The sequence below is a fragment of the Lingula anatina genome, chromosome 10, assembly GCF_051362555.1.
Source record: "Lingula anatina isolate TDL-2025a chromosome 10, LinAna3.0, whole genome shotgun sequence".
In the NCBI taxonomy this organism is placed as follows: domain Eukaryota; kingdom Metazoa; phylum Brachiopoda; class Lingulata; order Lingulida; family Lingulidae; genus Lingula; species Lingula anatina.
The window spans coordinates 11,039,565-11,061,715 of NC_141776.1; the positions used below are offsets into that span (position 1 = coordinate 11,039,565).

At 37.5% G+C, this 22,151-nt stretch overlaps 3 protein-coding genes across 6 annotated transcripts in view; all 3 read left to right on the plus strand.

Moving 5' to 3' along the window:
• The first annotated feature begins 1,195 nt into the window (after window positions 1-1,195).
• LOC106151793 (uncharacterized) lies at window positions 1,196-9,042 on the plus strand. Of its 3 annotated transcripts, none has more exons than XM_086997703.1 (8): window positions 1,196-1,223; window positions 3,631-3,823; window positions 5,190-5,444; window positions 5,859-6,281; window positions 6,413-6,507; window positions 6,727-6,856; window positions 7,195-7,257; window positions 8,209-9,042. In XM_086997703.1, the coding sequence occupies exons 2-8, from the start codon at window positions 3,742-3,744 to the stop codon at window positions 8,322-8,324; spliced, it is 1,164 nt and encodes a 387-aa protein (XP_086853829.1). In that variant the 5' UTR covers window positions 1,196-1,223; window positions 3,631-3,741; the 3' UTR covers window positions 8,325-9,042. The 3 variants fall into 3 exon arrangements, with proteins under 3 accessions (XP_086853829.1, XP_086853828.1, XP_086853830.1); XM_086997702.1 differs by lacking the exon at window positions 1,196-1,223 and adding an exon at window positions 2,993-3,177; XM_086997704.1 differs by lacking the exon at window positions 1,196-1,223 and adding an exon at window positions 2,993-3,177 and having other exon boundaries at window positions 3,734-3,823.
• Window positions 9,043-9,190: 148 nt separating this feature from the next.
• LOC106151800 (uncharacterized) lies at window positions 9,191-17,354 on the plus strand. 2 transcript variants are annotated; one of them, XM_086997701.1, is made up of 7 exons: window positions 9,191-10,453; window positions 12,642-13,448; window positions 13,761-14,192; window positions 14,547-14,641; window positions 14,941-15,070; window positions 15,285-15,346; window positions 15,625-17,354. In XM_086997701.1, the coding sequence occupies exons 2-6, from the start codon at window positions 12,656-12,658 to the stop codon at window positions 15,338-15,340; spliced, it is 1,506 nt and encodes a 501-aa protein (XP_086853827.1). In that variant the 5' UTR covers window positions 9,191-10,453; window positions 12,642-12,655; the 3' UTR covers window positions 15,341-15,346; window positions 15,625-17,354. The 2 variants fall into 2 exon arrangements, with proteins under 2 accessions (XP_086853827.1, XP_086853826.1); XM_086997700.1 differs by lacking the exon at window positions 9,191-10,453 and adding an exon at window positions 10,470-11,931.
• Window positions 17,355-20,159: 2,805 nt separating this feature from the next.
• LOC106151805 (phospholipid scramblase 1-like) overlaps window positions 20,160-22,151 on the plus strand; it is a 36,810-nt gene continuing 34,818 nt past the window's right edge. The window contains exon 1 of the mRNA XM_086997605.1: window positions 20,160-20,248. The gene's annotated coding sequence lies outside the window, so the exon portion shown is untranslated. The remainder of the gene's footprint in view (window positions 20,249-22,151) is intronic.

Here is a 22,151-nt window from a genome sequence, read left to right on the forward strand (position 1 = left end):
ATTCTATTTATCTAAAGACATATCTGTGAATGTCTTGTGAAAATTCAATCTGCCGCCCTGGTAGAGGGTACATTTTAGTGGTGCACACAGTTGACACTATTTTCTCCAACCTGCAGAGCAGTACTCTTAACCAGCAATAGTGTTTCTGTCCACATTTTTTCATATGAAAACTTTGTTAAGGTAATTATTATTATTGATTAATAATATACCAAACCATACATATACATGTAGAGTCAAGATAAGATCTTGCTCTTAATAATAATAAAAAAAGAAAAATCTTGTTGGGACAGAAGGATTCGGACCTAGAACTCGAGCAGATTCCGCAGCGTTAACTGTTGCACTATACAGAATCCAGTGATGGTTCTTTAGTAAAAAACCGTGTACATGTATCATACATCAAGTCAATATTGATTGGACCCTGCACATGCAGAACAGGACTGATTATAAACTTATAAACTTAATAAATCCTGTGGAATGTTTTTTTACTGGTATAAATAGGTTTCTTGGGGTAGTAGGTATCATCACCAATGCCGTAACGGATTTAGGGGGCTGTCGGGGGTGTCCTGACCTCTACCCCCCTTCGATTTCTGAAAAAAAAATCACACTAGTGGTCCCCTCTTGTAATTAGAATTTTTACTAGTATAGCTGAATCATAGTTCTGAATCGGACCAAATGACACCGTTCGCCCTCTAAAATACCAAAACTTTTCGGGGCTCGCCGAAGGGCCCTGAACCCCACGCCAAGGGAGGGGGTGGGGGCAGGGTCGCCTTTGCATCCTCGGCCTGTCATACCTAAAAACGTTATACCCCCTCCTTCAAATAATCCTGGAACCGCCCCTGTATTGAGTGGTAATTGTAAGGAAATATTTCTCGTGTTCAGTGTTAATAAACTGTTACAGCTCAGTGTTATGCATAGTCAGTGTTACAGACAGTGTTATGCATAGTCAGTGTTACAGAAAAACACCAAACCTAAACAAATCTTGAAATATCAAGAAAGGCCGACTTTTGTACATGTAGTTCACAATATTCAGATGTAGAATAATAGCTATAAAATGATCCCAGCCAGTTCAAGCGTTATGGCATTTTTTCTATTAACAGTTGAGAATGGGTTACTGCGACTAATTGAAAAAGGGTATTAGGGTATTCCCCCTAAGTTCTGCCAATCAATGCTTTACACCTTTCTTATCAGTTCTACCAGTCGTGCGATAAGGTGTACGTGACAAGGTGAGAGAGCTGGTGTTGTTGAAATACTGAAATGTGAATGTGATTGCCCCCTTTAAACGATAAGTAAGTGTATAAGCAGATTTAAATGTTTTTTTCTTTTAGATAGTTCACATTGGAATGTGTGTAATCTTCTTGTACTGTTGTCTCAAATATTTCATTTACCATTACATGTTCTTACGTTTGATTGAAAAAGGTCACTGTCTCGATTTGAAATTGGGTATTCCCCGTATCTTCTGCCAATAGTGGATAGCACTTCTTATAAATTTCAAACAAGGTTGTCTGATTAAAGTTATATCTTTGAAGAGGAGAGAGTACGTGCATAAGATATAAAACAAAGTAATAATAAAATGAACAAAAATCTGAATAACAATCGGAATCAGTGCTGTCCAATTCCAAAGGAGTTCAACGCCCGAGCAGAAAGTACTACCCAGCACGTTGATAAGATAGATATTTTTGGCATTTGGTCTCTTTAACATACAGGACCCTTGAAATAATTTGTGCCAGGAGTAACTACATATCTTGACCGTCTTTGGCGAAAATGTACCCTAAAAATAAATCCGCCCGATGCACATTACGCCGGGCAAATTACTATTTGCAAAAGTTGGATAGAGTCAAATTATGCAAACCTTTTATTCTGTAGATTATTTTTAATTATGTATAATAACTAGATGTATAAAAATTTAGTTCTTGCTTTGTGAGGCACATAAATGAAATGCGCCATATAAATTATTATTATTATTATTATTATTATTATTATTATTATTATTATTATTATTATTATTATTATGAATCGATGTGACAATAACATATTGCTGATCATTATAAAAAAGCCTGCATCCTATAAACCTTTTCCCATTCTGTTTATTAATAAGTCCTTCTAATCTTGAAGAGCTTACCACAGTGGTAGCCCATGATCTGTGCCTTCTACCAGGCTCACAGAAAGAATTTTTAGACAGTTTTAGACATAATGGGAATTTTATATTGGTTATTTACATAATGCTTTTCGCAAGATATGATCTATCTCAAAGCAAAATGGCGCAGAACTCCCCACCGTTCAGTTTTCTGTACCGGTATATAATTACTTGGAAAGGTTAGAAGCTATTTCAAACGACATTGAAGGGGGGGGGGGGGTGCTTTACACCCAGGGCATTGAAGGGTAGGGGCGCTTTAAACCCAGGTCATAGCAATTTTCAACTTTTAGAGAGTAACTTTTGATTCTCTAGTTTTAGAGTTACCCCACGAACTCACTGCATGTATAGTTACTTAGGTTTTCCACTCCGTAGCATCTCTTTACATCAAAATCTAAGTTAGTCTTATCAAAATTCCATAATAATAATAAACGTGATGTTGCTGCAAAAAGAATCTACATGTATCTCCTCATATTCATGCATTTCCGTCTCAAACACAATGTACCATATAATCATTCTCGTATTGAAATATCCACAAAAATGTAGTCATGGGGAATTTTATTTATGTTTTATGTGCATCGTTACATTTTCGCCTCATTTACTAATGATAACAATTTATTAAGCGCAGAATTGTTTTTACATCTAAGGCTCAGCGTCATAAATATACTACATACATGACGCATTGAGTCACAGGGTGTTTTATTTGTAGGGTGGGGGTTATCAACAGCATTTACCGATAACTATTGATAACGTGTTGGAATGCTGAATGGGACAAATAACGTAAACATGTCGCTGCACACCGCATTATTCTTTAAGCCACGAGTCACTGTCACCATTTTAGCACGAGGGGATTTTTTTGACGACTCCTTTTTTGAAAGGGTCGATATTTCAACTATGCCGTCATTTTACATGAAAAGGGCCCTCATTGATATTTGCACGATCTTTGCAAGTTAACTCTCGAACAGAAGGGTTTACTGTATTCACGGGCACATTGAGACCCGTAGATCATCTCCAGAGCAATATACAGCGAGAGGGCGATCTGTGCGGTATGCGACGGATAAGTAACTGAGTAACAGAAGGTTCAGTCTTACGAGTGTAGACTAAATCGATTATGCTTGCTATTTAGACATATCAGCCAATATATGGAAAGGGGGTGCATATGGGTATAAGGTAGATACCCAGCAAACACGTCACGTTGGTACCACGTGGTTAATCCGTCTCTATGGCGTTATAATGCGGTAGCAACGTGCTAGCCCCGTGATCCGGACGTGACGTGTTTGCTAGGTATGGGAACAATTTCGCTACGCCACGCAGGTCACAGGGAAAGAATTCCTTGATTTTCTCCGGTTTGTCTTGTTCCCGTGGCCATTTTAATTTGGAGGAGGGGGGGGGGGGAGGGGAGGGTACCTCGAAGCTAAGGGAAGGGGTCAAGGGTAGCAGACAGTACATAACCAAAATATTTTACTGATAGTCCTAAGCATGTTTTAAACTACTTTCAGATTGTGAGAAAGGGAAGCGTATCTTGATCCCGGAACGTATTTAACGTTTTCGCTTTGCTTTACCTCCTACTTTCCTTACAAATACACCGCATTTGCATTCAAGACCAGAAAATGTCGGGGAAACCGAGCAGCCAGGTGGAAAGAAGAAATAACCCACCTGAAGGGGAAGGGGAGCGGAGAGCTACAACGACCGGTAATCAGTTTAACTAAGAAAAATATTCTGAACAAAAGAGTCTTCATACCTGCTAGTTGTATGATTGTCTATACTTAATAAACTTAAACAACTTAAACAATTGTTTGGTTGACCCATTTGAACTATGTTTTAATTCATAACTCTTAACTAATATCATATATAATATATGAATATACATGTATGGTATCAGGACAATTATCTCCGGCCAATCTCCCCCCCCCCCCCAGGACATTTCCCCTTCCACCCGGAACCCCCTCCCCCCCCCCCCCCCCCCGTATTAAATATTATACAGGAAATTAACAGCGTGATATTAAAAAAATTATGTCAGCCTTAAATCAAAATGCATCCCCAGGTAGAGGTGGGGTTAACAGATAATCTCACTCATCTAGGTATCCTTCTGATGAAATGACACTTTTCATCGTTTACCCCCCCCCCCTCCATATACACTTATACGTATCCTTTATCACTTTGTCTGCCTTGAAAGGTGCATCCCGATGTCAGAAAGAAGTGGGGTAAACAAATAATCTCACTCATCCTGGTATCACTTTGACGAACTGACAGTCAGGTTTAGTTGTTTCACCACTACTCTCTGACATGAAAACAGCTTTCGAAATTTGTTTTCTTTTTGTAGTTTCATTATTATTTTTATTACGTACTCAACTTATTATTCAGAAAACTCAATAAGATCAAACAGAGTGTAGATAAAATGACATTCGTTTGCTTTTAGAAAAACGATAAAATGGTTACGTACTCAACTTATTATTCAGCAAAACTCAATAAGATCAAACAGAGTGTAGATAAAATGACATTCGTTTGCTTTTAGAAAAACGATAAAATGGTAGCATCTGTTGGATTAAAATGACATGTAATGGCAAATTAAAAAAAATTGCATCGATAACATCTAATAATTTAAGATTACATGTGCCTCTCAGGTCTGTTTAAGCGCGTAACTGAACTTCCAGATTCTTATAACTAACAGCCAATCCTTTTTTATTTTTTGTCTCTTTTTCATATTCAGTAAAATATCCAAGAAATGTATTAATGCCTCAAATAGATCATTCAAAAGCACTGTATTATTCTCAAGGATAGTGGGGTGTCTAGGGGAGGGGGATTGTCCTATAACCTAGAATAAAAATAATAAAAACGTAAGCCGCAGTGACGAGATCAACATTTCATTCGTAGCTATAATTATGTGTACAAAGTCCCCATTACGACGTAAACGAAATGTTATATTGTGACGTCCCAGTGTGACGTAGCAATGAAACTACTTACTAAGTGCATTTGCATGTCATCTAACCAAAATGAGTGACGTGTGATAAACGCATGATTTGCAATGATTTCACTGACATGTCATCCTATATTTTAGTGAGCCGAGACTCAACACGTGACAGTGGCTTTGGCAGCGCTCGCTCATCACGAGTTAGTGAGACGTCTGCCTTGTCTACGCCCGAAGTGCCCGAAGAAGGAATAGTGATCTTGGATGGAACTGACAGTGTTTTAAGTAACGTACAGGATACTGCAGGTCAAGATACCAGAACACCCGAAGAAGCTCCGGGTTTTCGAGATTCGCAAGGGACGATATGGGACAGTGAGGGGATCTATTCCATTCCTTTAAAAACACGTACGTCTCTCTGTTTTCTCTTTTTCTATGAAAAGTGTATGACTGCGTGGTATAAATCGGATGTGAAGGAGACAGCATGAAGTCGCCCTTGGTTTCAGCGGTATCCTGTTCACCTCCAAACACGATCACCTTTTTTTTGTATTTGCATCTGTACCTGCCCCCTTCCCTACCCTTACCATTGTCCCGAATCTGCCGGTGTAAATACACGGGGGCCTATGGAAGGCTCATAAATTGAGTATCAGTGAGGATACGATCTTCTTTTATTATGCATTATTTTCATAAAGGAATTTGTCATTCATAGTATAATTAACAATAAAAACTAAATGATAAAATAGGGTATAAATGTAATGTTTATAAAGGAAATCAAGGCCGTAAAAGTGTTAAGATACTGGATGTATATCATTCGTTTTTTAGTGACAGTGGCAATGAAAGTTCAAATTGACACCAGCTGCGGGGCATCCGAACCCACTAAAACTGGAGATGCCGAAAGCTCGTGGTATCACGACCAAGGAATTCACCATGTCAGCGAAGATATCCCATCTTTCGAAAAATCCTTTGAAAATGTGGGCGTATGCTTAACTCTAAAAGACATAAAGACGGGCTCCATCATCATCAGCTTGGTTCCCAAAGATGTTGAATCTCTGAGAAAATTAGTTGAAGCCTATAGAAGCGGCGAGCTGAGAGAGACTCTTGAGAAATCTCTCATTTCCGAGAAAATGCGAGAGGCAGCAAGACGAGAGGGAAAGAAGTTGACTCTTGAAGTGACCATTAACGAACCAGAAATACTCGGCATGATTGAGCTAATGGAGAAGTTGAACGAAACTGAGGGTGCAGAAGGTAAGAAAATCTTCGTGTCAGAACACTAAGGAACAAAATCTTGACTTCTCGATTATTTCCTGAAATTTCCTACTTTGAAACATATCATTTGCATTGTAACATGGTTTTACAGTGCGTTACGTGCCTTACAGGGGACACTGGTATAACAAAATTGTGGTTCACGTACTGCGCTGCCCTGAAAATGTGGTTCTGGACACCGTACGAAGAGAAACATATTTGGATGAAGGTAGGCGCAATCTTTTTTTTTTTTTTGACAAAATACTACTGAAATACAATTTTTCCTGCCACGTATCTGTTTTCGTATTTTATACATGACCAAGGCGAAATACAGTGTGCATATTACGCACTTCAAGTGTGTTTATGTCTTTTAAAAATTAATTGAAATATAAAAATCGGAGTTAAATGAAAACACCCAGGCTATACAGTCTACTTCAATTCGACACAGGTGAATCACAAAAGAGTCTTGTCGGGGCTGAAGTCGGGTGAGCAGCCAAGTGCTAAGAACCTAAAACTAATGGCGTATCTTCAAGAGAAAAACCCGCAACTCCCTGGACAACACGTGGACTGTGTCATCTGTAAGTACCAGTACATGTACCGTAGGTGAATATCCTTGACCGAGATACAAGTATCTAGGTCGCCGGTTTTCTACAGAAAGGATGCTACGTATATTTGCAAGTTCATTTGTCACCTGTATTTGTAATGTAATTACATGATAAATGATAAATGGAGAATGCCAGAAAGCGGGAAATGTAAGGGCGTAAGATGAAAAAAGAGACAGAAAGGTCAGAGAGTTACCTTGAGCAAGGACGGGATAGACCTATTCGGTGGGTACTGAGAGAAAGAGATAGAGAGACGAGAAAGAGAGAGGGGGGAAATGTATTAATTCAACATGTCGTATCTTTTTTCCATTCAGGTGATCTTCGAAGACAAAATCTGGTGACATATGAAAAATTGTCCAGCAGTGAAACTGACCATGGTAAATATATAAAAATGGAATATACAGGGTATATATATATATATATATATATATATATATATATATATATATATATATATATATATATATATATTCCCCTTAATCGTCGCCTTTATCATTTACATAATTCATTCATAAAATTACTTTCCATAAACCCAACCGCAGGGGCGGTTCCAGGATTTGGTCTCTAAACTTGTGGTTTTGAGTATTTCTTTTATTGGAGATTGGAGGTTACGCATTTTACTGAGAAATTTAAAGCTCGTTTATGGATCGAACATTGCAGTTTGGGCTGAAGTATACCTTGGTAATAAAAAGAGGAGTGGTGTGATGTGTGGAAAGAACCAATATATATATATATATATATATATATATATATATATATATATATATATATATATAACAGTCAATATGCCTTTAAGGAAACAATAATAATGATCGATATAAATGCCTTATAGTAAAATGAAGAAAGCGTGTTGGGAATTTTATCACGTCCGTCGTTCCGGATAAAAATAAAGACAAAATAAAAGCACTTCATAAACTTTTGAAAGCAGTGTTACACTTTCTTCTTCATTGCAAAAGTTGGAAAATTTGGAAAATCAATATTGGTAGGAAAAGTAGAGGTAATCAATGACTATTGTGGTTTAAATTAGAGATATCCAAACAACTGTTATTATTGTTGAATAAAATTAATCCAAAATGAGTTTTTTGTAAAGTGTTTTAACTTTATAGCAAAAAGTTTGGTGGTGGCTGTGTGTGTGTCTGTGTGTTGGGGGGGGGGGGGGGCTACATATTATAGTAAAATTCTCCGATAATATTTTAAATTTGCCGAACGAGGTGAGGTTAAACTATTAATTCTTGTGACCTCAACAACTTCAACTTATCTTTGTTTCCGATCCACTTGTGAAAATGTTGTATAACTGCTAACTTTTTTTCTTATGTTCATCATTGCAGCAGAAGCCAATGAGCCAGAGACAGACAGTGGGACAAAACGGAAGCATGCTGCCGCGGCGAAGAGCGAGGACATTCAACAACTGCCCAACGGGTTCCACAACGAAGTGGACAGCTAAATTTTATTATCAGAATATACTTTTAATTTGACATGTAGCCAATGAACTTGTTTACTTATCCAACTCGGTAACAATTTAAATTTTAGCTCTGTATTCATTATGATACATGCTATACGCCCTCCGTTTATCATACGAGGAGAAATCTCTCTCCCACTCTCTTGCAGCCACCAACTTCAAAAGAGAAAACTGAGTTTTTCAGCATAGAATTTATAAGGCCTAAACAAGGAAGTTTTGTGTGGAAATTTGGGTTAGTCTGTAAAACTGATGAATAATTGTACCCGTGATTAATAATGTTTTAATACGGTACTTTCCAGATAGTGGGTGTATAAATATATAGAAAACTTTTAAAGCGATATTTAGAAAATAAAGCGCCCCACTAAGAGAGGTACGTATCTTGGGCCATAAAAGAAATTGAAAATCAAACACACAAGGTAAGACTGTATAGTTTGCGCTTTACTGTAAATAACAACAAGCAAAAATGACTATCAAGTGATATCTTTTACAACATATAACGAACATGTGTGCTGTTTTATTATATCATTTTCGATTTTTAATATAATTGCAGGCACTGTATATATTCTCTAGCTTTCATTTGTAAACATCCGATCAGTGAAAACCTATATGGACCTATATGAGGAGGTATTATTTGATATAACGTACTTTCCCTAATGTAACGTCTTAGTTATTTAGTGCAGATAAATAAATCAAGCAGTACGAGTGCACGTTTTATCGTATAATACATAGCAACCAAATCTTTTACTTAGCAAGTGTTTGAATGGGGTCAACATTTCAGATAGAGTTCCTTTTAATCTGAGTCTCGGGAAGGTTTGCTGGTATCCTGATATCGACTTTCTTCTTTAAGACACCAAAAGATTACAGCTAAAAGCAAGCTCTATACAATTTGCCGCCCTCATGTCCGTGACCGTATTTCACCCCCCCTTTTTTTCTCGACCCTTGTTCTGCTTAGAAACAAGCTCTACACAATTTGCCACCCCCATGTCCATTGCCATATTTCACCTATCTCCCCCCCCCCCGTTTTTCTCGACACCTTGTTCTTTATCGAATAGTGTTACTTATTATACCATTTTGGATTGCTTTAAGAGTTAGTAGATAAGATAAAAGGGATACGCCCCCTTCCCCCATTTTGTAGCACAGGCTTTATTCCTTTTCCCTCCACCCCCTCCCTTTACCCCATCAAAACAATGACCAAAGTATAGTAATTCAGGCAATTTTTATTTATTTCTGCCAACACATTACATTAAAATACCCCCGTCAAATGTTTTATGTTTAAATCGCTTGGCTCAGAAAAATACCCTTCTTCTCCTACCCCGCCCTAGTATAGCCCTATACTCTCGCCAGTGAGTACCTTTCCGTAGCTTAAACGAGTGCGGTAGCGTCTCTAACATGTGAACTCTCACTGTTTGTTTACGATGAGTTGTAACCTAGTGAGGATAAAAGCTGACCTCAATACAGTCACTGGGTTAATAATATCTTGACACGCATTTACTGCACATCGGGGAATTCCAGATAGCTACTTAAAATGCATGAAAATTGATATATACCCAAATAAGTATCAGAATTGTCTCATTGGAAACCACGCTCAAAATTTCCAAGTACCATGCATCTTAACCGTGTAAACATATAGAATCGTGATCACCGTTGGGAAAATTAACTCCCAAACAGACTTACACATACGAATGCTTGTAACGTTCGAGTTACCTGTCCCTAACGATATTATTGATACATTGATCAATAAATCATGAAGTAAAGGAAGTTATCGAGTTTTAACTTTTACTATGTGTTAATCATCAAATTTTTTCAAGTCTTTTTATAGCAACTTCAGTGTCTTGTATAGCTTCTTGGAAGAGTTTCAAAATTACTTAATGTTTGTGTTACTCATTGAAAAATGCCCATATTACATCATGTTAAAATTTTACTAATTTACTGAGTTAACAAACAAATAATTCTCCCGCCAAAAAACTTTAGGCAACGTTTTATCAACCGATCTGTTTACCACGCCCTGGACAGTTCTCGATATTTTGGAAGAAGGTTCTTTTGATTTTATTTAAAATTGCTATAGTATTACAAATATCAGTCACTGGAACTTTTAGGCGGTCATATAAAACAAGGTAAATATAGATTTACATGTTTATAGTTACATGTACAAAGGGTTATCTTTCCAATTCCGCTAAAATAACTTTATCAGCTGCGTTTTGTACTTGGTATTAAAATGCAGAGACAACAACCGGATTGTAAATAAACTTGGTGGAGTTAAATTGTTGTTTGAGGAAAGAGTTAATGCAATTCGAATTACATATTTCCGGTTTGTGAGCAAAGATAGGGCTTGTATTTTCCAGAAGAAAACAAGGAGTGCAATACAAATCTAAAAGACAAAACTATTGTTTGGCAAGATTTAATGAGATAACCCTTTGTTTAAAGTTCAGTTTTCCTAAAGACCATCAGTTAGACGCGTTTTAACTAATACCTGTACGGCAGCCAAAAAGCTAAAATGGATGGATATTTATTAATCTGTTTTCACGCCATTTAACTTATAATCTGATGACAACTCGTGTCATTATGTATTATAAACACTTTAATGGCAAAGAACAATTCTACTGATGGCATCAAAGTACATCTATAAGCAAAAGTTACAGTTAAAAATAGTAACTACTGGTAGTTTTGCGGTAATGCTGAAAAGGGGGGGGGGGGGGGGTGTAAAGTAATTACCGAACGCCTGCATATTACATTAAAATAATCCCCGTCAAGGGATTTATGTTTGTATTGGTTGGCTCAGAAAAATACCCTTCTTTTCCTACCCCTACCCCGCCCTAGTATAGCCCTTCTCTCGCCAGTGAGTACCTTTCTGTAGCTTAAACGTGTGCGGTAGCGTCTCTAACATGTGAACTCTGGTTGTTTGCTTACAACGAGTTGTAACCTAGTTAGTCTAAGTGAGGACAAAAGATGACCTCAATACAGTCACTGGGTTAAACATATTTTGACACGCTTTTACTGCACATCGGGGAATTCCAGATAGCTACTTAAAATACATGAAAATGGATTTACCCAAATTAATATCAGAATTTCCCATTGACACCACCCTCTAAATTTCCAATTTTCATGCATCTTAACCGTGTAAATACATAGAATCGTAATCGCCAAGCAGACTTACACGTACGAATGCTTGTCACGTTCGAGTAATCTGTCCCTAACGATATTATTGATACATTGATCAATAAATCATGAAGTTAAGGAAGTTATCGAGTTATAACTTTTACTATGTGTTAATCATCAAAATTTTCAAGTCTTTTTATAGCAACTACAGCTTCTTGTATAGCTTCTTAGAAGAATTTAAAGTTTACTTAATGCTTGTGTTACTCATCGAAAAATGCCCATATTACATCATGTTAAAATTTTACTAGGCTGAATTGGTTAACAAATAAATAATTCTCCCGCCAAAAAATTCAGTTAAAATTTTGTCAACCGATATGTTCACGACGTTCTGGACCGTTCTCGATATTTTGGAGGAAGGTTCTTTTGATTTAAATTAAAATTATTATAGTATTACAAATATCAGTCACTGGAACTTGGAAGCGGTCACATAAAACAGGTGAATATAGACTTTCATGTTCATAGCTACGAAGGGTTATCAGCTGCGTTTTGTACTAGGTATTTAAGTGCAGCCTCAACAAGCGGATTGTAAATAAACTTAGTCGAGTTGAGTTGTTGTTTGAGGAAAGAGTTTGTGCAATTTTAATTACATATTTCCTTTATGTGATCAAAGACAGGTCCTGTATATGTAAAAAAGTAAAAAAAAATATATATAACATACATATTGGAAGGAATTTAACGAAATAACCCTTTGTTTAAAGTTCAGTTCTCCTCCAATAAATCGCATGTCAACAAATGGCAGCCAAAAAGATGATATAGATGGTTATTTTATTAGTCTGTTTTCACGTCAGTTAACTTATAAACTGATAACGACCCTTGGATTATGTATTAAAACACTGAACAATTTAACTGGTGGCATCAAATTATATCTGTAAGCAACATTTACAGGTAAAAGTAACTACTGACAGTTTCTCAGTTTTGTATAAATTTTGGGGAGTGAAAGTAATTACCGATCGAAAAGAGGTATATAAAATTAAAAATGAGGACAATTTTACATTATATGCTAAATTTTGTCTTATTTAGCTTGTGACGCTTATTTGTGTGTGTCGTTGGAGGGGGGCAGTGGTGGTAGTTTAGCAGCTGGGGGAGCACTTGTGTCCTACCCGCCCACTCCTGGGTTCTCCTTTGAAGGCTAGATTCCCCTTCCAGTTACAGATCAGAACATGTCTAGAAGTCGCCACAACAGTGCGGAGTCCAGTGAAGGGGAAGACGAACGTGCAGGTTATCCAGACAATGCCATGACGGAAGAACCGGTGAGCACCCTGCAAGCACCTGGCGTGTCACAGGTGTTCACTGCCGATGAAAATGGCGCTGATAATCGAGAAAGCCGCAGTGAAGAGGACGAAAGCTTTCTGAGGGACCAACTTGGTAGAAGCCTCCTCGAAGAAGACCAAAGTCTCGAAACAGGCGACGGAAATGTAGCTACTCCGTTACCTCATCCACACGATGTGGAGAGAAGCGCAGAAAACAACAACAACAAGAGCAATAATGACAGTGAAGCAACCTGCCCCGTGTGCTCAGCTGATGACAGTGTGCAGTCCCAATATCTGCGTGAAGGCGGTGAATTATATAATGTTTCTGTCGAGGAGTCAGACGCCCAACACACCGATCCCGAGGTTCTGTCAAGCGGCGGTGTACACTTGGATCCGGGGGACGTGCCTGTGGCGGTGGGCGGACCAATTCCCCAAGACAGTGGAAGTGATGAAGACTCTGGTGCTTCGTCGCCCGGATCTAGCACGGCACCCCGGAGCTCCATGGAAACAGGTGGATTCATAAATCCAAATCCCAACATTTCAGAAAACGACCTTATTAAGCCAACCCAAGAGACCACACGACAGGCCGAGCTAAGAACAGCCGAGCAGTTTTTAAGATCTCCTGCGTACGTCAGATGCCTTGAACTAATATATAGTCCAGATTCTCCAGAAGGACAGAGGCTGCGTAATATATTTGGTTTAGGTAAGTATCAAGGATTGTACATATAGATAGACGTAACGTAATTCTGATACAACAACAAAAAATAACGTTATTTAGTCATACGTGCCTTCATTTATGAATCGAACGAAGAGATAAAGAGAAGAAAAAATTAGCACAGTTTTCGTGGCACACCTTTTTATTCTTATCCATTTTAGTTTATTTATTTTTTCATTTATTTTTGAAGTTTAAAGAATTTCCAAAAACTTACTAGTAATATGTTTGGCTTAATCACGAATTTGGGAACAATTGTATAACGTTTGAACACATATTAAAAGCATTGCTTTTTTTTCTCAGACTGGATAATTTTTGTCCTTCCGGCACTGATGAAAGTAAGACTGCAAGTGACAGGTGACGAACAGACAGACGCTTCACAGGGTTTACGTGAGCACTTGGAGGAAGAAATGCGCCGTAAAGCGGAAAGCCTCGCGTTCATAAACCAACTCAAAGAGCACAGACTTCGCTGTTCCTGCACTGCCGTAGACGAGGGGTGTATTTTGATAAGTCTCCGGGCAAAGGACGTCTCTACACTGAAGACAATCATACAAAGGAATGAACGTGGAACTCTGTCCTCCTGCTTTGAGAAGATACTGGTTTCGGACAAGATGCGGTCGCTTGCGGCTGCGCAAGGCAAGAAGCTGTCTGTGAAGGTGTCCTTGGAAAACAAAGATGAGATTAAAGAGGCTGTAGAACTGTTGGGCAACTTGGCTGCCCCAGAGAAAAATGAAGGTATATTAGTGCATTTTCCTGGTGTTTTTGATTTAAACAACATTAAAATGCTTTGATAATACGGGATGAGGGGGAAATAAATCCGCCAAAAAAATAACATTTCTGTCAATCTGTCGTTCCAGGCCTATCAAATCCTGCCTGTAGCTGTTCGACGTGAATAGAACTAAGAATAATTGGTACTTTATCGCAAATCTGGAGATATGCAATTGTGTCAGAGTGGTTTACAAAGCCACGATTCTTTCAGTTACTGTGAGCCTTCTAGACTGCCTATCAATTTGTTTATATGATAGCCCCTAGTTGTATTCATCCACTTATTTATTTATTTATTTATTTATTTATTTATTTATTTATTAGGGCAAGGACTGGTGGACAAAATGACTGTGACGTATTGTCCAGAGGAAGGGAAGTGGTATTGGACGCCTGACGCTATTGAAGGAGTGTGGATGGAGGTACCGCCGTACTTTCTTTTATTTATTTCAGTTAATTTATTCTTCAGTTGACTTAATGATAGATTTTAGTGATTGTCGCCCTGGGTTTTAGGGAGTTTCTTGAAACTCTGTCTATTAAATATCTAAGTTATTTTTTCAAGTTATTTTTTACGTTTTTTGGTCTGTGTTTCTGTGAAATATTATCATTCTTAATTTTTGTGTTACAATGAATTCGTTTGGATTAAAATATACCGCATTATAATTCGTTAGAAAGTGACAATATGTATAATTCCGATGAATATCCGCCATTTTGATTCTAGGCAAACATCAGGACTGCTAGCCGCGGGATGTACGTTGATATTCCACTCATTGAGAAACTCAAAAAGGTCCTGGACTGGTTACAGAGGAGGGAGACTTTCCAAAGCGGTCAGCCACAGCCATGCTACATGTGTAAGGACATTATTTACTTCAACCATCTATTTATTTATTTTTTATCTCTCTTTCATCTCTATCGATAATATTATAATATAATTTGTTTAAATTCTAAAATCCAATTAGTGTAATATATAATTTCAAGGGAAAACTGTCATAACAAAACTTTTATTCATGTAAAAATAAGCAGTATTTTATAAGTTTCAAATTATGTCGGTGATGCAATTTCTAGGTTACCTGCGCCATCGTAAGGGCGCGGAAGAGACAGCTGTTACAGGATCTTTGTAAGCAACGGTGAGAGCATTTTTTAGCTATTATTAGACGTTGATCACGTTGAAGAAATGGCGGTGCGCATTTGTTTCCATACAAATACATATTGTGCATTTATTTCCATATAAATAAATAAATAAAAAATAAATGAATAAATCTACTTTAATCTGCTCTTGGCCGACAAATAAACTTGCAATTGTAACTTGCTTTATTTTCTCTTAAAATCGAGCGCTTCTTTACAGCATAGATCTACTCGCATGTTTGTTTTTATTATATTTTAATTAATTTATTTTTTGTTTTAGACGAGAAGTATTTCTCAAGCTACTTGTGATTGGGATGCTGGGAGAGGTTTGTTTTCCTTTGTCGGAACTCGGTCAGCTAGATGGTCGACACCGAAATAATGGGACTTGACATTACTGAGCGCTTAAAGAACTTATGTGGCATTTATCAAGAGCTTCACTATATAATTTTGTAATCAGAGTTACCTAATTCTATACGCTGCCTTCATATGATTAAGTATGAAATCGGCCTATAGAGTAAGGGAATTCATGGTGTGTTTATTTAATTTTGTCATTGAATATATATTCGCTTTTGAAATTGATACCCGAAAAGGAGAACTGTCATTCGCAAAATTAACTATTTTTTTAATATAAAGAAAAGATCCAATTTTCAAAAGAAAAAAAATTCGTCATTTAGGGAGGGATTTTCATGTCTGTATTTACATGAAAATGTTCTTTTTTTCCGGTATTAATTGTGTACGGGTCAAGCCTCCAAGAGATTTTAGGTGTGCAGAAGGACATTTATCTGTACGCATACTGTACGTCACTAGCGCACATACCCACACGCGAAAGCAAAAACCTGCGCTTACGTCCACGCACGCACGCACGCACGCACGCACGCACACACACACAGAGAGAGAGAGAGAGAGAGAGAGAGAGACAGAGAGAGAGAGAGAGAGAGTGGTGTTGGTTGTAAAATTATACAAAAAAAATGACATGAAGAAAGCATGTATGCATCAGGGGCTGCCATATTTATCAATATATATAATTAAAAAAAATAAAAAAGGACATTAATATTATTAATGTAGTAATAATGTTATCCAGTCATAAAGATAAGTTAAATCCATCACTGGACTCAGTAGACCTTTTGAAGTCTCCGAGAGGGAAACACAACGTCGTCAGTTATAGAGAAATATTAGGCCAGTAGTAGAGTTAAATAACTTATCTTTGTGTACTGGTAAAAGAGACAATGTTTATGTATAAAGTTATAACAGTCATCAGGGGCGGATCCAGGTTGATTTGAAGGGGGGTCCATTTTTAGGAATGACAGGACGCATATGAGAAGCTGATCCTGACCCCCCCCCCCTTTGGCGTGGGGTTCGCGGCCCGCTAAAGGGCCCCAAAAATTTTGGTATTTTAGAGGGCGAACAGTGCCATTTGGTATTGTTTAGAGCTATGATTCAGCTAGTCAAAATTCTAATTTCAAGAGGGAACGTTGATGTGATTTTTTTCAGAAATCGAAGGTGGGGTCAGGACCCCTCTGACCCCCCCCCCCTGTAAATCCGCCACTGGTGATCCTGTACATTTGTCCGTGTATGATTTACAGGGAACCAATGTAAAGGATCAGCTGTTTATTGAAATAATCATATTATTTGATAATAACACGATGTACGTATATTGTTGTATTTTTTGCATTTTAGCGTTTATGATAAACCGTAACTGTGAAGCTTCCATCCAATCCTTTACTTCCTAATTCTGGATTTTTACTTGAAAACAACATGGTTAGCAAGTACCCTCTACCAGGGTGGCAGATAGGGAAAAAGTGAAAAAGTCAGAGGTAGTAAAATGACTTGCACACAGGAACGTAATCGTAGTAGTTTTCTGCTTGCATCAGCATGTAATCAGCAATGCCTCGTTACTAGGCTAAGGGTAAATATATTTAATAAAGCTTTTAACTTATCACAAATAGTCACATCTTTGAATCATCGGTATTGAGAATTTCATTGATTATCCGATTTCACTTCAAAAGAGAGTATGTTTCCAAATCGCCCTCTTGTGACTGTTTTGTTATCTCCTCCAGAAACACCGCACTCAATGCGTCTCTTTCGCATAATATTGGTTTGGGCAATATAAAATTAGGGACAACACCATTCACTTTGACGTAAGGGCCGAATGATTATCAAAGTGACGGACATGATTTCAAAACGACGGGCTTGCTCACCTTAATTTCCTATACCCGTGTATTCCACGATGAATTCAGCTGATAAAAAATTTCCTCTTCAACTGCGTTATATCCAAAAACGTACGCGCGCGAGTCAGATCAATAACCTGTAAATAGCATAGAGATGGTGATTTTGACCGCCACGGCTTGCTGAATACAAATTAAACTTATTGTCTTTGACACCCAGCTTGAATTATAGATCGGATATTGATCCGCTGGTGTTCTCAACAATGTCAGCATCGTTGATAATTCCCTACAGCTTACTGGAAAAGTTTTTAATCCACTCGAAGTTTTATATACATGTAATTCATTGAGTACTAGTATAGATTTGAATGCGTCTGCGGTAATAAGCGATACTCTGTCTTATTTTAATCTGATTTACGTGTTCAGATCAATCTCTGAGTTTTCCGCACTATTTATTCATGCTATTATCTTATATTTGATATGATTGTAAGGATATATGCTGCAAAATTCACAAAATGCTTAATCGGTAAAAACGCCTGGATTGCCATTTTAGATATGAAATATATTTGAACTCACCCTGAAGCTCAGGGTGATTTGAACTCGGATAAAGAGAAAATGTTCGAGTTTTCGTATTAAGAAGGGATTCCTTGTCTGTTAACCGGAAAAATATGATTCTTATTGACTCAGAAGTGCACAAAAATTTGAAACAAACCGGGGTTTAAAACGTGGAGACTGCATTCGTATTTCTGAAAAGAAGGCAAATGTATGAAAATTCTACAAATGAGGGGAACCTGTACGATATACATGTATGAAAATTCTTCAAAACTAGTAATGGAAAATTACAAAATAAAAAAAATACTTTTTCATTCTATCTAAGAATCTCTCTCTCCATTCACACATACATACATTCATATATACACACACTTACAATGTATTTAATTTTAGGGCTTCTACTTATTTAGGATGTCTTATTTAGACAATGAGCAGATGTTATACTTATTGTCCAAACACACGTGATATATTTCATAATAGAGGGAAATTATCAGCAATTAACAGGGGCGTAACCAGACCTTTAAAAATTGTATGCACAGACTTTAAAAATTCCCAGCAAAACGCAAGAGATGAAGGACAGCGTAATTACAGCATATGTACCACACATCGCAGCTTAATTTCCATTAATAATAAAATCATCATTTATTCAGAAATATTCTCGCAATTAAAAAAGTTTCAATATTATTATTACCCAGAACGGTATATTTATTTAAAAGGAGGCTAGCTTCGCATATGTGGAACCCCCTTCGAATAATCCTGGATCCACATCTGAGTTGAACTAACATACGGTTTCATTCACCTTACATGTGGATGCATGGCTCCCCAAAACAACCAATTGTACGACACGACAGAGCTCTGATACATCTCAGATTAATTATTTGTTTGTAAAAATTGCCCATGTCACCCTGTTAGTTTGGAGGGGTAAGCTGGGTCAAGTCCGTGTCAAAATTCTTTGAAGCTTTGCAGAAAAATTCTTCCTTTGTTTCTCTAGCTCCTTCTTAAACCTGGCGTCCAGATTTTATCTAGTGCCCCCAGGGTAGCGGGAGCTGCTCTTTGAAAATAACACTCAGGCAGATTTTTACCTGAGATAAATACCGCCAGCGAGAATGCGTTCGATATTCTCAAGAAAGAGGGTACAGGAGAGTTGAGGGCCACTGAACCCTCCAATTAAGAGGTAAAGGAAGTTCCAGTTAGATGGACGATTAAGATAGGACTTGTTAAGGTTACAGGCATTGTTTACCTCAGTTTGCAAACGGGGGGATGGGGGGGGGGGGGTCAGAACAATTGTGCCTATACAATTGATACAGAGGATTTGTACATACAGGTGACTTTAATAAGCAGAGGATTTTCTTTTATATTCCGAGAAAATACACTAAATTTATATAAAATAATATCATGGTAGCCAAAAAAATTGTACGCACAGTGCATCCGTGCGTATGCCTAGTTACGCCCATGATTAATTATGCTAGTGCAGCAATTTTTATTTTTAATTTGTTAAGGAGCCACTCCAACTCAGATGCTCTATATCAAGTGCCAGACCAGCCTTCCAAACTCTGTGTCAAGCTTTGAGGGACCCAAGGGAGGAGAACACAGCGGGCATTTAATCTTCCCGCATCCTCTGAGGTGCACGTATACTCCTCTCCCCCTACCTGAATAAAAAATAAATAAATGAAGGGAGAAAGAAAGAAAGAAAAGGAAGAAAAGTGTGTGTTTTACGGTTAAAATGTCCTCATCTACTGTTTTATATTTGCCAATCGAAGCAAGACACTTTTTTTAATATAATGTGCCTTCTCCCACATATAAATCCCTCTTTTCGACAGTGATACTCTGCGGAGTTCAGTGACCTCATGTCGCGTCACTGACCCTACGCGCGAAGGTCACTTGACGCATGTATCGTTCTACGGTCGTCATAATAACAATTCAATAACATCCATTACCTTTTTGTTCAACGCATTGATCGTGTGGTGCGGTGCGTGAAGCAACAATACAACCAGATTTAATACTGCACAAGTAAAAAGACTCTCCCCTAGTAGCCTTGACTTAAGTATACAAGGTATGCTATTGTGCCCTTGGAGACGGGTAATCAATAGCAAATGCGCATGCGCCAATTAACAATAACAACTTCCAATCCAGTCTTCTGTTATAATTACTTCGTGGAGTTATTTTGTGCACGTTTTCAGCAATAATAGGGTGAGTACATTAACTTAATTACTAATGTCTCTATTATAACTAATTGTTTCCAGTCGGGAAAAGTTTAGGGCCGCTTGTCTGCCTTTGTGCGATCACCTGTCGTGGAAGATCGAGTATTAACCCATTACAGTGACGTCATATTTGCTCCGTAACACTAGTCCCGCGGCCATGCTGGAGGGAATGAACGACGGGGAATAGTAGCGGTAATATAGGTGAACCAAATAAAATAAAATAAACTTCATATCGCGATCAAGTACACCAAAGGGAAAAGAACACATACAAGCTGAAGCTTCTGCTGATCAGCGGGATCGACCGATATGAACTCGAGACAGTCTAAAAACGTGAAATCCTACCAAATGCTACTTATCCAACATCGTGTTGTCAGAAGATAGTTCAGTTATCTTGTACTTCATTTTTCTTGTTCATTGGGTAATAACAGTTATGGTTTGAGAGAGTTTAATGTGTAATCATAAGTTAAACCTTACATAGAAGCAACTTTTTTCATAAAGGATAGATATAAGGAGAAATTTGAGCTGATCATCAGGATAAACCCTTGTGGACTCAAGGAAGAATGTATGCAGGATTGTCTTATGACATGAAATATTGCTGTCAGTTATGACTTATCTCTACATCGTGAAGCTGTCAGAAATTATTTCAGCATTCTTGTACTTCTTTTTGGTTCATTAGAAAGTACATGTAACAAGACTGTTGTTTGTGAGAGTTTAATATTCACCATGAATGCAACCATTCATACAATTGTTAGGATTTTATTATTATTCAGTCATTCTCAGAAGCAAGGCATTTTTTACACTTATGTATTTATGATGTCCAATGTAAAATAACAATAATTCAGTTCATGAATTGATCTTCATTTGCTTAAACATATAGGAAAAGTGCACATTTTGTATGAATAAAAGTGAACATGAAATGCTGAGTTCTGAGTGTCACTTCAATTAAATAACTCCTGTCATGCACTGGTTTTCACTCTCCTGATGTTCAGATCCTGTCTCCTCAGCTGGTCACAGAGATCTTGGAATATTTTTTGCTGCTTCTACCTTGTGTGTCATCTAACTGCCTTTTGTACCTGTCATCAAAAGCTTTTATATATATATATATATATATATATATATATATATATATATATATATATATACCTGTCCCCTGTATATATATAATTTACTTGCACCCAATCAGTGGGGCTTGGTGGGAAATGCCTGATCAATTTCCTAGATGTAAATTAATAGAAAGATAACAATAGTGATTTTTATTTATATTGTAACTTACAACATTACAGTTGAAAGGAGCAGAATTTAACATTTTTACAGAGGAAAGTGCAAATTCATTTCATGAGGTTATATGTCAATTACACCTGAGGTAGAATTTACTTGCAAAATAAAATTACTCTTATCACTACACCAAATCGAAAATTAAGCCACTAACTTCCAAATACACTTCATACAGGTAATTGATTTAATTGGCCCAGCTCAGCTGTGTACAGTACAAATATAGCCTTGACACTAATCGGCAATAATGCTAACCAGGTATTAAAGAGGTAGGTGACAGCCGATAAAATCTAGAGAGCACCGTAAACTGATAACAAATTACACCCAAGGCAATAGGTGAGTCTTCATTATAAAAGTCGAAACCCTGCCTGGGCATTTCCACACGTTTTAACAAATTAACACACTCTCCACCCAAACTTTTTGGGCACTACTTTAAATATATATGCAGTGTACGTGCGTCCCAAACGTACACACCTAGGTCTTTGGTTTTCTACTGTTTTTTCTTTTATGGTAAAAAATCTGCACAGCTGGCTCTTCATTCTTTGCTACAAAATAAATTAGTTTTGTCCTTTACTTTTCAGAAGAGTTTTGATTGAAAGCCACCTCGCCGTCTCTCCTCC

Coding starts and splice junctions, on each gene's coding strand:
- LOC106151800 (XM_086997701.1), top strand. CDS start 12,656: ATGTCTAGAAGTCGCCACAACAGTGCGGAGTCCAGTGAAGGGGAAGAC. Junction 13,449..13,760: donor GCGTAATATATTTGGTTTAG/GTAAGTATCAAG, acceptor TTTTTTTCTCAG/ACTGGATAATTTTTGTCCTT. Junction 14,642..14,940: donor TTGAAGGAGTGTGGATGGAG/GTACCGCCGTAC, acceptor TTTTGATTCTAG/GCAAACATCAGGACTGCTAG.
- LOC106151793 (XM_086997703.1), top strand. CDS start 3,742: ATGTCGGGGAAACCGAGCAGCCAGGTGGAAAGAAGAAATAACCCACCT. Junction 3,824..5,189: donor GCGGAGAGCTACAACGACCG/GTAATCAGTTTA, acceptor CCTATATTTTAG/TGAGCCGAGACTCAACACGT. Junction 6,282..6,412: donor CGAAACTGAGGGTGCAGAAG/GTAAGAAAATCT, acceptor CGTGCCTTACAG/GGGACACTGGTATAACAAAA.